Raw genomic sequence first — 17163 nt, forward strand, 5'->3', positions numbered from 1 at the left:
TTTACAAAGTATGTCGTATACAAATGGAATAAAATATTATGTGTACACTTTTGTTGTACCAGAAGTTAGCACAAGTGCTAGTCGAATCTGGTTCCATGTGGTGGTGGTTATTTTACCTGATTGCTAAGAAAGCATAAATGCTTGTTAGTAAGCAACCGGAGGACTAATGGATTTAGGTCCTTTCCGAGGGACCTGGTAATGAGGATTAATGCCTTACCAAATTAAGGGCACTAGCGCACCTACCTGGTTTCGAACACGTCATGTCTCAATTCCATGCATAGAAATATTTGCATTTATGTTGTTACCGAATTAAAGGAGTGTCTTAATGAACTATACAGAAATACTTTCACCACCAAATTTGTTTGAGACATGATGTTCACAAGAAGTAGCGATTTCTCGTCATGTTATACCATTGAAGATGTTCGAATTCTGAGAACAAATCAGGGTTTTTAACGTTATCATTCTCTCTCCTGCGTAGAACTATTTATGTGTTACCAATGTGAAAAGTAGTCAAGCAACGATTTACGTAATGGGTTGTTATTTTTTGTATTCATTTCCCGACTTGATAACAGAAAGCAAAATGTGATTTTTAACGGACAACAGAAATAGAGCATATCTTTTAAAACAAAAGTAACAGGGTAAGAATAGAAAATGTAGTCTTATTACATTTTTTGTAAGATAATGAAAAACTGAGTGTTAAATTTGAAAGAACATACAACTTAAATGACAAAATCTTTTTTGTTTGATCAAAATCGATTCAGAGATGGCTGAATTATCCATGAATATAACCATTTCTAATATTTGTGGGTCACCACAGATATTCGATAATTTTGAACCAGCCGGTAGCCGTTCAAAAACGAGATAGCGCCTTATAAGTTTTATTCCAGCCAATACCAATGTTGGCTTTTTGTTGGCATTCGTGTTGGTTATAATACGCACAAACAGCCGGCCCGTGTATTGTTATTATTAATTAATGAATTCATGAATGGTTACCATATTTCTTTGAAAGTGGAGCTGAATTAGATGATCGGTTTTAATTTAAATTTCACATATTTTGGGGTCTAAACTACCTTCATAGCAATTTTAGGCCCTAAAAGGGCACTAGAAATGTCATATAAGAATAAAAACAATGACCATGCATTTTGAAGGCATTGGCGGTCTTAAACAAGAACTCAACTATCTCTTTAACTAAAGAAAAAAAAAGAGGCTTTACAGCAAATAATGTGAAGCTTGATGATTGTTCTCATCTTATCAGTGCTGTGCTGCTCTGTTATCTGACACTTTATCAATTGCTGATCCATTCAAAACAAAACGGTTCCTAAAACTGTAAGAATCAAAGTAAAGTGAGTCTCTCAATTTTCAACAAGTAAAAAATAAGTGACAAAGTAGCTGGATCGTTTAATATTTTGTACGAGAATAATTTTTGTTTTAAATCCTCAATTTCAGCTTTAAAAAAAAAAATGAACATCGTGTTGTCTTGAAAATGAAAACATGCATTAATTTTTAACAATTATTCTATTACTTATTAGTACTATTCGCGGTACGGATAACACGAACATCTTCATAACTAGAGAAGTAATTTGAAAGCAATGTCTAACTCTTCTTTAAAATATCAACATGCTTCCCGTTATTTCTCTATGGTTTTGCAACCTCCATTTTAAAAAGTTGAACATTGATCTTACTTATAACATCAATGCAATCAGAATGCATCATTCAGCTACATCTCATGAATATTCATGAGCAGTATGTATCTCTGAAAAACTTTTACTGAATGTCGATGGCAAGGGGCAGAGGCGATTAAGCGTGCAGAGCGTCTTGAATTAATTCATCGGATTTGTTAATTGCTTCCAAATAAGGGCATGAATCGCTTGGCTTCACATCATTGGATTAGCCTCCTATAAAAATAAACTTTGATTTTTTTTTTACTCAAATGAGCCGTTTATGATCGATCAAAGGGGGCAGTTATTGATCATGAAATGAAGTGCCGTGTCGATAAATACCATGAATATTGTGAAAATGGGGGGGGGGGGGGGGGGGGAGTGCTCTCCGTTGTGAAAAGGAGGGCTATTTGTTGAATTTGCTCCTTCCCTCCCTGATCTAATGACAGACTTTTGAAAATGTTGAGGTGGAAATCAGACTTTCATGTCCTTTTTTAAAGTTTTGCTTCTATGGTGCTTTTCGTCATGAAACTACGTTTTTGTTATATTAAACTCGATATATGTTTTCTTCTTTTTCTTATCATAGTTTCGTCATTTTTCTCTTCACTTGATCCGCTGTCTTTCTCTCTCTCTCCCTCTCTCTCTCCCTCTTTCCCTCCCTCTCTCTCTCTCTCTCTCTCCCCCTCTCTCTCTCTCTCTCTCGATATTCTTTACTAAACAAATATAATAAAACAATCATAAACTGGTGTTAAGTAGTTATCAATTTATATAAATACAATCACAGTACGAGGAATAAATAGCACATTAAAAATACATATATATTACAAAAAATCATTGCCCTGATCCATCCACGGCTAGTTGCTTAATCATAATAATCATGCCTGTTATAATTAAGGTCTCTAAAACTATATCTGTAATACAAAGTAAATGCATCTTAATATTTAGTTGAACAACAAAACTCCTATAATAATAACCTGGCCTATTATATATTTAGGAATAACGGCGACTTTATACGTCTTACAAGTGCATAAGCTAGATCGACGGTGTTGTGGTTGCAATTTGAAAACAATATCAACTCGGGATTTCAATCTACATGCTGTGGCCAGCCAGCATATTTATAAGCGATCAAAATATTATTTGAAGCTATATGCTGAACTTGAAAACAAAAAGAAACAGCACCTTCACTAAAAATATAGAAATTTCATCTGGCATTCAATGTATAAATGATGAACACATAAATAGGTTTATCACCAAACTAGATGGCCGCATCACTAGGGAGTGTCATCATAATAATTTGTCTCGACATTGCTTTCGTGGAGATGCAGCTTTTCTCTCGAGAACCTTTCGTTCTTTGTCAATCATATAAGAGCATCCTGCTTGGATCATAATAAGATGACTTTTTGTTCTTGGCATTCACGTTTGTAAGTCAGTTTTAGCACACGTAATTTCGGCTTCTCTATACATTTAGAGGTCGATTGCACGGTAGCTTGCAACAAAGCCTCTATCATTAACCGACCCATCAGTTTTCAGCTTTAGTTCCATCCTGTTACCAATCGACACCAAGGAAGCGGCTGGATACTCACGTCCACACATCCTAAAGAGAGAGAGGAAAGATAATTTTAGAATTTGTTTTTCTTTAATCTTATGGTAGACGATAGGCGAGAAGTAGAATCGGAGGGCATAGATTTGTTTCTTCATAATTACACGAGTACGGTATTCATAGGCTTATGAACTTCCCATTAAATAAAGCTCATTTTAGAGAATGTTTGGAATGTTTGGAGCTCTTGATTTACATGTAGAACAATTTGCATCTCATAAATGGTCAGTAGTATAAATTTCAACAAAATTGTAATTACTGTATAGATCTTAAGGTAACTCAATTCTCTTCATATTCATACCTCTGTAATTTTGTTTACATGATCACAATATTTCTTGACAGGTGTCAACAAGTTAACATCAATTTATAAGTGATATTCTAGCTCCACATTCAAGAAAGAAATTATTCTAGTCCGAAATAAAACATCTGATTTACTCAGGCTCAATGTAGAGAAAAGTTCACAATAATTTTGACAGATATAAAAACTGACAAATAAACTTACTTCATGCCAACTTTGATTCCATCTCCGAGGTTGATCATAAGCGAGTCCCAGCGGCAAGTGGTTTCATCCTCAAGGCCAAAGTCTTCGAAGATGAGCTCAACTCGACGACCGTCATCCACTTCGATCACGTAATCACACTGAAGGCTGTTATCGTAGTCGTTAGGATAGTTGGGCGATGCCACTCTCCCCTCGACACCAACGAACGTTCCACCGCATGAACCGATCACTGGAGTATCGGTCTTCTGCAGAGTGGTCGTTGAGGGATTAGTCGTCTGTAATGTGGTCGTTGAGGGAGGTGTCGTCTGTAATGTGGTCGTTGAGAAAACAGTCGTCGTCTGTATGATGATGACGTAAGTAGCCTTGAAGCCACGCCTAGTGATACTCGGATCCGATGTGAAGGAAACCATCATCTGGTTGCTACTAGAGATCTGGACAGGAGGTAGGATGTTACCACAGAACTTCTCTCCGATACTGTTGATGTCGTCTTTGCGTACCTCGACGGCGTCGTAGCGACACAAAGTCTCGGTTTCGATGTCCATGTCGAGGAAAGTCAGCTCGATCGTGCTTCCATACGGTCCCTGAATAGAGAAGAATCAACAATTTAATTTTAGTTGTAATGATACCTCCTGCCACACTGTTTGCGATCATTGTTAATCAAGATATTCAGGGCATACAACTTCAGATTAAAGTAGGTTTCCTCTGTAGTAAAATCATGCTTATGTTAATCTGAGTTTTTACACTAATGTTATAATTGTAACTGTAAAAATAAGTGTAGGTAAATCTTTAGATGTTTAGTAGTATAATCTAGAAGGGATAATTCCCCATAATGCATGACTGTTGAGAGTGAAGAGTACGATCCGTTAGAGTAATTCATTTTACAGTTTTGTGCCGACAAAATTAATGTTCCTTTATTCTATATGGGTATCTGCCACGAACCTTGTTTGGTAATTATGCATTTCACGGTGGAAACAAAACATACCACCATAATAGTCAAGGCATTGTTTACGCTTACACTGCGATAACAAGGTAGGTTAATCATAATGCCATTTACATAAAGTTTGATTCTCAGCATTATGGTATCAATTTATTCTGCGTTTTTTCTCAAAACTTTCTCAATGTTGAAGAAAAGTCTCACCTCGATCTCATACACACAAGCCGTGTTATCGTCGTAGTTATTGGGGTAGTTAGGAGAAGTAATTTCTCCCGTCATCTCAGTAAATCTATAGGAACAGTCTGCGGGTCGTACGGTTGGGCCGCCATCTTGACACAAGTCACCGCTATAACTCGAAGGACACACGCAATCGCAGTCCGCATCGTGGTAGCCACCGTTCAGGCATTCATCCGCATTGGAACAGTCTTCGACATCGTCGCACTCGTAAATGCGGTTTGCGAGCTCGATGTCGGCGGAACTGAGAGCGGTTCGTTGACCGAGGCGACTATTCAAACGAGGATCAATGGTCGTGATGGTTGGCCGACCGTTTGACGAAAAACCCTAAAGGGGAGAAGTAAATGTGAATAGAAAGGGAAATGTTAATGAAAATATATCTTGAATTGACCAGAATTATGAAGATAAAAGTGACGGTTAAACAAAAATAAGCGACAGTGCTCGCATAATTCAGTTGATCAATGGTTGTACAAAAATACCACCTTGAGCTAATTTGCTTTTCATACAGTAGTGTGCTTAGATCATATTCTAAGAATGAATGTAACTAAACTATTAATTTAACATTCATTTATCCAAAAGATGAATATCATGTATATGTGAATGCCAGGAACCACCCTCATTGTGTTTGCATTAGATTGGAAAGGCTCACAGTGCATCAAGCTTTGCTCATCCTTGAGCCCAAAATGAATTTAAAATAAGTTTAAACTTGTCATGTATTTATAAGTATATTGATTTATCATGATAATACTCGGAACTGAATAAATGAAATGAAATTGATAACACTGGTATCAGAGCAGCTTGCAATTTAAAAGGAGGGACAAACGCCGGCTTCACCTTATACTAGATACTCCTTTGCCTCGTGCAGCATTGAAAGAGAGAGTGGGAGTAGAGAGAGGGAGAGAGGGGAGGGAGGTGAGAGGGAGGGAGAAAGGAAGGGAAGGAGAGAAAGATAAGGGAGAGAGAGAGAGAGTGAGAGAGTGTGTGTGAGAGAGAGAGAGAGAGATGGATGGACAGACAGTAACAGAGGGAAACATTACTTACATATCCACCATAGTGCATAATGGACCCGACATCGTACTCGACATTGCCGCTTGTTACACTACCCCATGTGTACTTGGCGAAGTTATGCTCGCGACCCTGCTGAACATTTTCATAGTTGACATTGATGTATTCGTCTCTGTCTGGTCGAGACTGTTCGTGATGGAACCCGATGGCGTGTCCGATCTCGTGAACGATGGTGCCGAACTGAACGGAAGCAACAACAACAAATATGTTTAAATAACAAAAATATTGGAGTTATGACTGGCACTTATCATTCCTTGAACCTAACCTTCCTAATACTGCAAATGTAGTCAGTCATAGACGTTGCATAATTTGTTTGTATAGAACATAGGAATCAATCTCACTACAAATACATATGTACAAGAAATAAAATCGAGAGAAATGTTTGTCTCAAAGTTTACTGGAAAATACAGTTCTTTCGTCTACATTATAACCTTTTGGAAAAACAAAAAGGGGGAACTGTCCTTCTGTTTCTCTTATGGTGTACGTACATGTATACACGGTCCGGTATTCTCTCATTCCATCTCTAAGTATTAACTTTTCTTCTTCCTATATTCTAACTTTTCTTTTTCCATTTCTCTCCTAATAGGTATCACTCCTTCCTACACTACGAATATATAACACCATAATTTTTTCTTTCTCTCTCTCTCTCTCTCTCTCCCACTCTTGCTGTTCCCCCCTCTCTCTCTCTCTCTCTCTCTTCCTCTCTCTCTCTCTCTCTCCCTCTTTTTCTGTTTCTCTCTCAAACATTTTTCTCTCTTCTTCATCTCTCAATCTCTAGTTCCCTCCCTTCTTTTTTAAACCAGGAGACAATAGCTTTATAGATGCAAAGAGAACGCCAAATTAAACACCAACAACTTACATAACCACACTGGGGTCCGATAGAGATCTGTTGTTGATTGGTGAAAGACCTTCCCACGTGAGACCAGCATCCGTTACCCCTGAAGAAGGAGATGTAGGAGGTGTGTCCCAGTCTACTCGAATGCGACGAGGTCAGAGGTTCGAATCTCAGGCAGGTGTTCTGTTCCCAGTGGTCCATGGCAGAGCGGATCAAGCTCGACTGACCACCTGATGGAGATAAACGAGAAGATTTTATATCACCTTTGCGGCGAGGCATAAGAGGCTAGATAAGATACAATGTATCTTCGTCTTATATTTCGACCGATCAGATTACGATCAAGCAAACAATGCTCCTCATGTTCATAATCTCACTGGAAAGATATAGAGATATCCTCAGAAAGCAACAATCGTTTGATTCTATTGTTTTGTTCATGAAAAGTTTGAACATTTTTTACAACAAAAACAAAATTAACTCTGGGACACTTAATTTCATTTGTTTAAATTTTTAAACCAGACTGCAAAAGATTGTTTAAATGGCCAACATTATAGTTTTGGTGGAAGCAATCCTCCTCTTACGTACATCAATTTCAGTAAAGCCTCTTGAATGCAATGAACTTATCAAGGAGAAAATCATTAAATGCATTTTTTAAAAAATTACTTCTGATACACATCTCTCATCAAAGCGACAGTGAAAACAATAATCATGAAAGCGCTATTTCGATCGTCAGATTAAAAAAAATATAAATCAGAAACTTACTGGAGGACGACTCAATGACGTAAGGGATGATCTTGTATGACCAGCGTTGGCTTTCATAAATGGTAGCTTTTCTCTTCTTACGACCAGCCTTCTGATCATCGATGGCCTCTTCAACTTTTCTCAGCTGATCATCTGTTAACATCATGTCTCCTTGGAAAGCTCCAGGAGTCGGCTCCTCATCCTTAGGCTCTGGTTTGGGTGTCTTTAGGAGTCCTGGAGTCGTGGCTTCTGAAGGTTTCTCTGGAGCGGAGGTCTCCTGTAAGAGAAGTTTCAATGTAAAAATACTAGATTCCAGGGTCCTTTTTTTATTATAAAATCTGTTATCAATGACGAGTTACTGTGATTCATATGAGGTACTAAAATCAGTGAAACTGGTTGGTTGTAATCAAATTTTTAAAATCAAAGGAGTTTATATCGACATAATAGTAATCTTTATGAACCGGGACTCGGATACACAAATCTGTACTTTTTAAATTTGTAATAAGAAAAAGCTTGGTAATTACAAACTAACTAAAACATGAATAACCTGTTGGATACAGGGTCAGACAGAGAAGGAAAAGGTCCGTAGAAAATGTCAAGGCATTAGATTAACTATTCAAGAGCGAATAAGTACATTATTAATCAGTAAATAGTCTATCTTTCTGTTTGGTATTCGCCCGTCTGGCAGTTAGCTGATGTGGGTGATGACTTTAAATAGTCGCGAAGCTGCTCAGCAAAACGCAAGACCTCTGGACACAAATCGAGATAAGCCAACTTGTAGATTCGGACCAGTTGTTGCCCAGTTTTGTGAAGATTTTAGAATACCTATGGTTTATCTAGTCGAGTTAAAATAGCTAAGGAACATTTATAGCTCGGGAATCTTCATCCATTCCATCACTCAAATCGACAGCTAACTTGTCACCCAATACGACATCCAACTCAGCAAAGCAGAATCGGAGCTTTAATAGCAAGAATAAAACAAAAACGCAATGCAACTGCGTAACCAGCAATTATTATATTACATGAATAAAGCGCGTAAAAATAAATTCAACATAAAATGTCGAGATGCTTACCATCGGTATGTCCTTTTGCGCACCAGCTGGAGCTGCGAGGCTGCACTTCGCTAAAGCAGCTAATCCTGCCAGGAGAAGTACAAGTTTCATCTTGAGAATCTATGAATCGCACTCTTTCCAATAATTAAACGTCAGTGCAAGCTTTGCAAGATAAACAGGGAAAGCGAAATTTCTTGACTTCTAGATGTTGTTGGTATAAGATAGTACTCTTCGTCTTGCTAGATTCAATATTTATATAACCTCTAACTTGAACTACTAGCATCTTTCTATATATACCCCTCCCAGACCCTTCTGGTTCAAAGGCACATCCTCCTTTAAGGAACAAAGCAGTCGCCATTAATGTTATTGTTCTCCTTTTGGTTAAATGAATTAAAGATAATAGGCCTTTGATACGGAAGTTAGGTGGGGCACAAATCGTAATTCTTTGGTAACACCTACGATCAGCACCAATTACCAAACAGGATATAGAAACAGGTTAGTGAGCATGCATCTCTATTATAGAGGTCAAGTACTCATAGTTTTGTGGAGCAATATCGAGAATTATTAAACATGATTCGTATAATCAAACAATCGTAAGAGAAATATTATTCATCTTATTTACAGGATTGTGTTTCGGTAACTTAAATCCCAATCCAACTGTTCACATTATTGCGGTTAATTTTCCCGAGCTTTCCCCAAAAGTTCAGAAATTCACATTTGATTGCTGATGTATTCTGTCACAATGTTATTGGTATATTTCCATGTGGTATCATTCGTACGTATGGCAATCCGTTTTAACATTTATTCATATTTCTTGATATCAAGAATTACCATTGCTTTACAACAGAAAATAATTTCTTGATATCAAGAATTCGACACAATATACCACGGCACATCTACATTGTAAAGATGATGAACAAACGTACGTATGGCAAGTCGTTTTAAAATTGATTCCTATTTCTTGATATCAAGATTGACTTCATCGTTATCATCAACATCATCATTATCATTATTATCATTATTATAATTATTATGATTATTATAAATATTATGATTATTATTGTTATGATCATTTTTATAATTTAGGGGTTTGCAGATCCACAGAGAAATCCAATAAATTATGTTATTAATTTTCCCTTACTGACCAGCATGAGAAGGTGCCAAACTGTTTAGGACTCCATTCATTGTTGAAGGCTAAACTTACAGTGAAAGCAGATAAAATGATATGTTATGTTTTACTCCAAACAAAAGTAGTACAATTCAAAACAAAGTAAATAACAAATTACATCATTCAGGTGTTAAATCAGTTACAAGTCAAAACTAAATTAGTACATTTTCTGTTTCATCAAAAACCGTATACAGAAGAACAGTGTTCTGAATATAAATCAAAGAATACTTTGTTCATAAAATAATAATTATCTTTTGATAAAGCATATACTAACCATGAATACATAGATTTGTTATTAAAACCAACCCTCCAAACACCTAAAAAAAGAACCCAAACACACAAAAACAAGAGTATGAATAACTGACGTCACTACAGGTGAAAACATGCAAATTTTTAGAATGGTCAAATAAGCTTCAATTTCTTAAAAGTATTAACATTTTCTGTCATTCAATACACATAGATCATTAAAGGTAATTTACAAACAATGACATGATTTTAGGGGGGGGGGGGAGGAACATGACCAGAAGAATATATTTAAATTTATAAGAGAAATATCATTTATAACTATCTTTCCTTGTTTTCCGCACTCTTCCTAACAGCTATGATTAATGTTATCTTTAGTTATCTAACGAATCGCGTGACATGAAACATTGAACATTGACAATGCTTTTAAATCTCTCTGTAGTAATTGAATAAAAGGCATTGAATTTCTCGACCTGATCCTTCTATAATGACCAGAAGTAACTTTGTTTTGTCCTATTTGTGGCTATTGATCAAGCTATTGGCTCGAATAGATGATCTACCAAGTACCAAATTGACCGAATTAGGGTTATTGCTTTAGGTACTCGTTGGCATTAATCAAGTGTTTCTTTATCTCCTTTCAATATGTTGGGTCACTACAAGTGTAAATGACCCACTGACTGGCGTACTGATAGGGGGGGGGGGGTGGGGGGCTTTGGGGGCAGATGACCCCCAAATAAATGTCAAACGTGTTTTATTTCTAATTCGATACCAGTGATAAACAAATGTTGCTGAAATGGCATGTTTTTCCGTTTTTTCCCCTCACTTTTACCCATTATGCCAGAGGCGGCACTCCCGGTGGGGGGGGGGGGGGGGGGCACTGTGCCCCCAATTTTCAGGTACCTACAAGGACAAGTGCCCCTTTCCTCTTCTAATAAGTGTCCTTCTCTCTTTTCCATCTCTGGTGAGTACGTCTTTTCAGGGGCGAGAAATTCCCCTTTTCACCTCTGATATTTATGTCCTTTTTTTTTTTTACTTTGACTCGTGCCCCTTTACGTTTTAGTAAGTGCACTTTTTCCTTCGTAATAAGAACCCCCTTCCCTTTCTCTTAAATGCCACTTTTCGCCTCTGATAAGTGCCCCTTTTATTTTGACATGTTCCCCTTTTCTTATCTAATAAGTACCATATTTCTTTCGTATAAGTGCACATTTTCCTTTTTTGTTTGTTTATATAAGCCCCTCTCTTTTTCAAATTGCCCCTTTTAACATTTAATAAATGACCCTATTAAAATCTGATAGGTGCCATTTTCCTTCAACAGATTCCCCATTTCCATCCTCACAGGTGCCTTTTAAAAATCTTTGTTGAGTTTCCCTTTTCAGGTGCCAGGAGTGCCATTTCACCTCTGATAATTGCCCTTTTTACTATGACACGAGCACCTTTTCTTTTCTAATAACCGTCCCTTTCCCTCTGATAAGTGCCTAATTTCCCTTTCTCATGCACTTCAAATTCAAGGCGACCTAAAGCCCCCTTTCTTAATTTTCTCTAGAGTTCGATCGTACAGTCGCTCGCATTTATAGATGTTATTATTATGTTACTTATAAAAGAACTTGTTAGTCTTTTTCATTAGATTGTGCTTAATACTCATCAGGGTTTTTTTTTGTTTTTGTCTTGTTTATAACATGTAATTTTTCGCAATGGCACCTCACAAATCATAATTTTTTTGCTGGGTTGCATCGCTCGCTAGAAAATTAGACCATCACACCCAAATGCAAAGTATGTTGCTTAAAGGTAATACAAAGTTTTGGTATGGGATCATGAATTTGGTTAAAATGAACATATTGGAAGAATATGCGATCCTACAATATTCAGTGATCGTTGGCGTGGTTGAAATCGAGTCTAAAGTTATGAAATTTTAAATAATAACCTCTTTATGCTGTCTAGCTCCCTCTCAAGGTCAAGATATTAATAAAACAATGTTATGAGAGCAGAACTAGTGGCCATACTAATGGCACTAGAGTGGATTAATACATTTATTGAATCCTCTTCGGTGGTAATTTTTAGCGACGCTTTGTCAGCTTTACAAATGATCGATTCATACTTTATTAGATGTGCTATTGTAAATGAAATTTTATCCATAATTAATATTTTGCAGTCTAAGGATGTTTGTGTTGCTTTTGAATGGATTCCGTCACATTGCGATATTAGGGGCAATGAGATCGTAGATCGGGCTGCCAAAAAAGGAGCCATGAAAAGGTGTATAGACATAGTTATACCAAATACAAGAAGTGAATTGGCAGCCTCTCGTTTGATCCATTATAACAAATTATGGCAAGCAGAATGGGACAATGCAGAACACGGTAGATTTTTATATGCTTTGCATAGCGACGTTTCAAAGCCCATACATAGACAAGGCCTATCTCGCAGAGAAGAATGCTTGATACAACAACTAAGAGTAGGTAACTGTAGTTTAAATTATTACCTTTTTCAAATTAACCAACACGATACTGGTCTTTGTGAAGTTTGTCAAGAAGATGAAACAATTAAACATTTTATTTTCTATTGTACAAAATACGACAAAGATAGACGTCTCTTAAAAGAAAGGATTAAATTGAACAACCCCAATCTGAAACAATTATTGATGTCTAACCCAATTTTTACTCGTGAATTATTGGGTTACATATACGATACTAATCGTTTTAGATAGCTTTTAAAGCTATCAGGGATCCCCTTAACTTATGTCGATCCTGTAATAATATATAAAATGAAGTATTTGCGGTTTTTCCATGAACAATTGCAACTAACTCCCATCTCGCCTTTTATGTGCATTTTATGCAATTTTAATATTGCAGCTTTTTTTTTTTTATTTTTTTTATTTTTAATAAAACCATATCACTATTAATTTCATTTCACCAAGGAAAGTCGCTCGTGGGCTTGATTTCCGAAGCCCACGCCAAAGCTATACACGAAATTGACTGGCGCAAATAATCTTTGAGATTGAAGAGCGCCATCTAAACGAAGAACCAACCAACCAACCAATGTTTCTTGACTAAACTTGACCGATTAGCTATTTCCGTTTGGAAATATACCACAACTACATATTCTGATATTTTCAGTGTCGCAGCTTCCATTGTACGGACGTAGGCGCTATTTGAAATTCATCAAAATTTACCGGGAGCACCGGTAAATTTTTATATTCAATTTTTTTAGAAAGCAGAATCGTCTTAGGCGCTGAATTTAATAGTGCTTATAATACATCCACAGGGGCATCTAAATATATCAAAATTGTAAAGAATGGCTATCCACCGAAATTTCAAAATCTCCCCAAACTTTGTATTACCTTTAAGCATTAACTTGTACCACGTAAAGAAAGAAATACAAATTGATGTCATCCCTGGTAGTGTAATCACAATCATGACGATGTAGGGGTATATACCAATGTCTAAACATGGTGTATGTTTTTTGATGTTTCTCTTTAGGTGCCCCTTTGTCCATGAAGTGCCCTTTGGTGCCCTTTGGTGCCTCCACCCCTCCTACTTTGAAAGGCTCTCCGCCACCCCTGCATTATGCTACTTCAAGTTGGTGGTGAAACGGATTTTGTTCTGACCCAAAAAAGTTTCAGCTCATTACGCCTCTGCTAATAACACAACAAAGGCTAACAACAACAAAGGCTATTGAAATGTTTTGGGCTGGCTATTTTCCAGATCGTGTCCAATGAACAACGTCCACACCCTTATATGGAAACGTCTTACCCCCTATAGCTATACTGGACCAGGGAAGCTTGCGCACTGACCTGGTGGTAGAGTTCAGTGGGTTTGCGTTACAAAGACTGATTGAAAAATTGGGCAGACGAAAGGGCGTCTGTTTGGGCAAAATCTTATGTAATTGTTACATTGCATGTTTGTCTGTTGTCCCGGAGCCCTGCATGTAAACAAGTTCTTTTTCAAAGGCGGAAGTCATGAAAAGATTATTATAAAGTATGTCGTATGAGTCATTCACTAGGTTAATTTTTCCTGAATATAAAGGTTGATTTTTTCCTTTATAATAAATATCTGTTTCGTTTGGTTTCCCACGACAATAACACATTTAAAAAAAATGATTAAATATCTAATTAAGTTTGTATCTCATATTATTTTATGTATTGTACCATTAATTTGTAGATATCTACTGTGAAGTTCATGGTATTGTTATTTCAATATGAAGAAAAAAAAAAACGTCATTCTGTAACGATTAGAATATCTCATGCAGTTGGTCGCATATATGTATAAGTACTATTACGTAATTTATTTTAGGCATTCCATGTACCTCGTTTACCTATTTTGTATGGCATGAGTTAAAATTTATTTAGAAAATTGCTGTATTAGGTTTTATATATCTAAATCTTGGAATGTATTATGGTACATTATATTATTTACTTTATGCATTAAATGTCATGTTATTACAAAAAGAAGAAAAAAGAGAGTTTCTGCTGGATATAATTTTCCTTCTGTTTCGCTAGAAGCACTGCATTATAAATTGATCTATATGATTTATATGTTTCCAAACAGAACATTGATTTGTTAGATTGCATTGTAAACTGATGTATATGTTTATAAACATAATATTGATGTACATCAATGAAGTTTAAAGGTAAAGACCAGTATTGGAAACGCCCCAATTTCAAAAAATGAAATGGAAGCTCTCATTACCAATCATGTGAAAGACTAATACATGATAATACAAAATTTGCCGGGAAACCGCCTACTAATTCATATATTTGGTAAATTTGTTTCTCTCATGGTCTGTGAGAGATATACGGTAGTCCCATATACATCTTTCTGTGTATAGTACTTGTAACTTTACGAAGAATGGGCCAAATTTCTTATCATTTTGATGATTCCAGAACCTTGCAGATGCTAGATGCTAGATGATCAACCTTTTCTGATCGATTCCACAACGTTTCTTTCACAATGCAATCGCATGACCATAACTGGTCTTTACCTTTAATATATATAATACACGAAGCTGACAGTATATTTGAACGGGTAAGCTTCCATCCCTACCCCGCCACCACCACCACCACCACCACCACCACCACTACCACCACCACCGCCACCACCATCACCACCACCACAACCACCACCACCACCAACACCACAACCACAACCACCACCACCACCACCATCACCACCACCACCACCACCACCATCACCACCACCACCACCACCACCACCACCACAACCACCACCACCACCACCACCACCACCATCACCATCACCACCACCATCACCACCACCACCACCACCACCATCACCACCACCACCACCACCACCACCACAACCACCACCACCACCACTATTATCATCATCATCACATCACCGCATCAATTTATATCAACCTTCAATTCTTTGATATGCCAACAAATGTATAAAGATCGGTGTATCCAGGTAGGGCCACCCCCATTTGCAAAAAAGAGAGGGTAACTTGGAGTCCATATGCTACGCTTCCCAGAGATCGCGGCCTTTCATGATTTCCAAACACTTCGCATCTCTTATACATGACCCATCTTTAAAGATGGTAATATTACACAGGTAAAGTTTAGTACAAAAAAGTTGCTTATCTCAGTCTTGAATGATACCTTTTCCTCTTTATCCCTAAGTTGATCATAATGTTCTAAGACTCACAAATCCCACTTATTAACACCCATTACATATTTAATCCTAAGCAACAGGTTGTAAGTGCATCATGATTTCATAACATACTATCAATACTAAAGTATTGATGGGATAATTGAGTACAACTATTGCTAATGCCAGAGTAAAATATAATACGTCGTTACTCATTCACAAATCAGGAGATTGATAGTCAAATCGGAATTGAATGAAAATCTTGAAATCCATTGCGTGATTTTCTTCGACAGTTACTTCAGGATATTGATTATTTAAAAAAAAAATAGATTAGATCAAGATGAATTATCCAAGAAAAAAAAATGAAGGACGGATTAAGAACGAAACCAGAAAGAAAGAAAGGAAGAAAAAAGAAAAAGAGGAAGAAAGAAAGACTATCCCACAGTTTAAATCACCATTCTCAAGCATTCAATGTTCTCACCTATCACGGTAAAACGTTACTCAAAGATTTTTATGAAACATTTTGTTGTTGTATTCCTCGTTTTTTTTACCACATTTGCCGAGGTAAGAATTCTTAGGGTGTTTAAACAATTAAAAGATTCCATCAGGAAAGGGTATTTCAATAATAATGATAAATACAAAAGAATCAAAGTTAATGCTAAAATCGTATGACGTCGTAAGTTGATGATATTCTTTATCTCGTTTCTTTCAAACAGGAGTTAACGTAAAAGACCACTATATAATTGTCCAAACAGGCTGCGTATTTCAAAGGTATATTGAAGTAATTCCGTTGAATCATCAACAGCGTAGTGATAACAGTAAGGGGATCAAGGATTAACGTATAAACGCGAATGACGGTAATAAGGAGCATTTCAAAAGAACGATACCGCAAGATGCGCAGATCAAACTCGATTGAATAGCACATCAATTCCATGTGGAGAATACCCCTATAACAGCTTACGTAAACATACATGAACTGACGTATACGGTACGTCATCGATGGAATAAACCGAAAGAGTTCCGAAAACACGATCCGAGATGCGAATCTTTTGTTGTCCACGGTTTGATGAAGGGTCAGCGAAGCACCAAAACCGTTCGAGCACATCACAAGACGCCCGCACATCATTGCGTTATCAGCAAAGAAAAGAAGAATAAGAGGTATTCAATAGCTTGAATGGTCCTACGTTACGTATATCTTGCTTTGTCCAGAAAGACGTCACTCCAATACAGATCGATCGAAAGTGGGTCTTGAAGAAGGTATAAATATGGCAGCTCTGGCAAAACTTCTTCAGATTACTCCAACAGCATTGGAAGACCACATCAGACCAACACCAGCACATCTAACCAGAAGACCAAGAAACAGAAGACGAACTTAAAAAAGAAGAATTTTTCGTTCAACCAGCTCACAAAGAGAAGACAACAATCATTATCTCAAAGAAATAAACCTCAAGACTGCCAGATAGAGAAGAGTACCGACCATCACTGTCATCATGAAAACCGGATTGGTACTAGCGTTTGTAGCCCTACTGGCACCGGGAAT

General features: G+C 37.0%; 1 protein-coding gene across 1 annotated transcript; it reads right to left on the reverse strand.

Moving 5' to 3' along the window:
- Positions 1-2427: 2427 nt before the first annotated feature.
- On the reverse strand, positions 2428-9114 carry SpAN (protein). Its single transcript, NM_214602.3, is given in 7 exon segments — positions 2428-3252; positions 3758-4335; positions 4893-5249; positions 5964-6167; positions 6847-7052; positions 7582-7837; positions 8634-9114. Coding segments are annotated over 7 exon segments (1821 nt in total). The 5' UTR covers positions 8724-9114; the 3' UTR covers positions 2428-3122.
- Between the last annotated feature and the right edge of the window lie 8049 nt (positions 9115-17163).

Source organism: Strongylocentrotus purpuratus, unplaced genomic scaffold (genome assembly GCF_000002235.5).
Source record: "Strongylocentrotus purpuratus isolate Spur 01 unplaced genomic scaffold, Spur_5.0 spur5_scaffold_9, whole genome shotgun sequence".
NCBI classification, from domain to species: domain Eukaryota; kingdom Metazoa; phylum Echinodermata; class Echinoidea; order Camarodonta; family Strongylocentrotidae; genus Strongylocentrotus; species Strongylocentrotus purpuratus.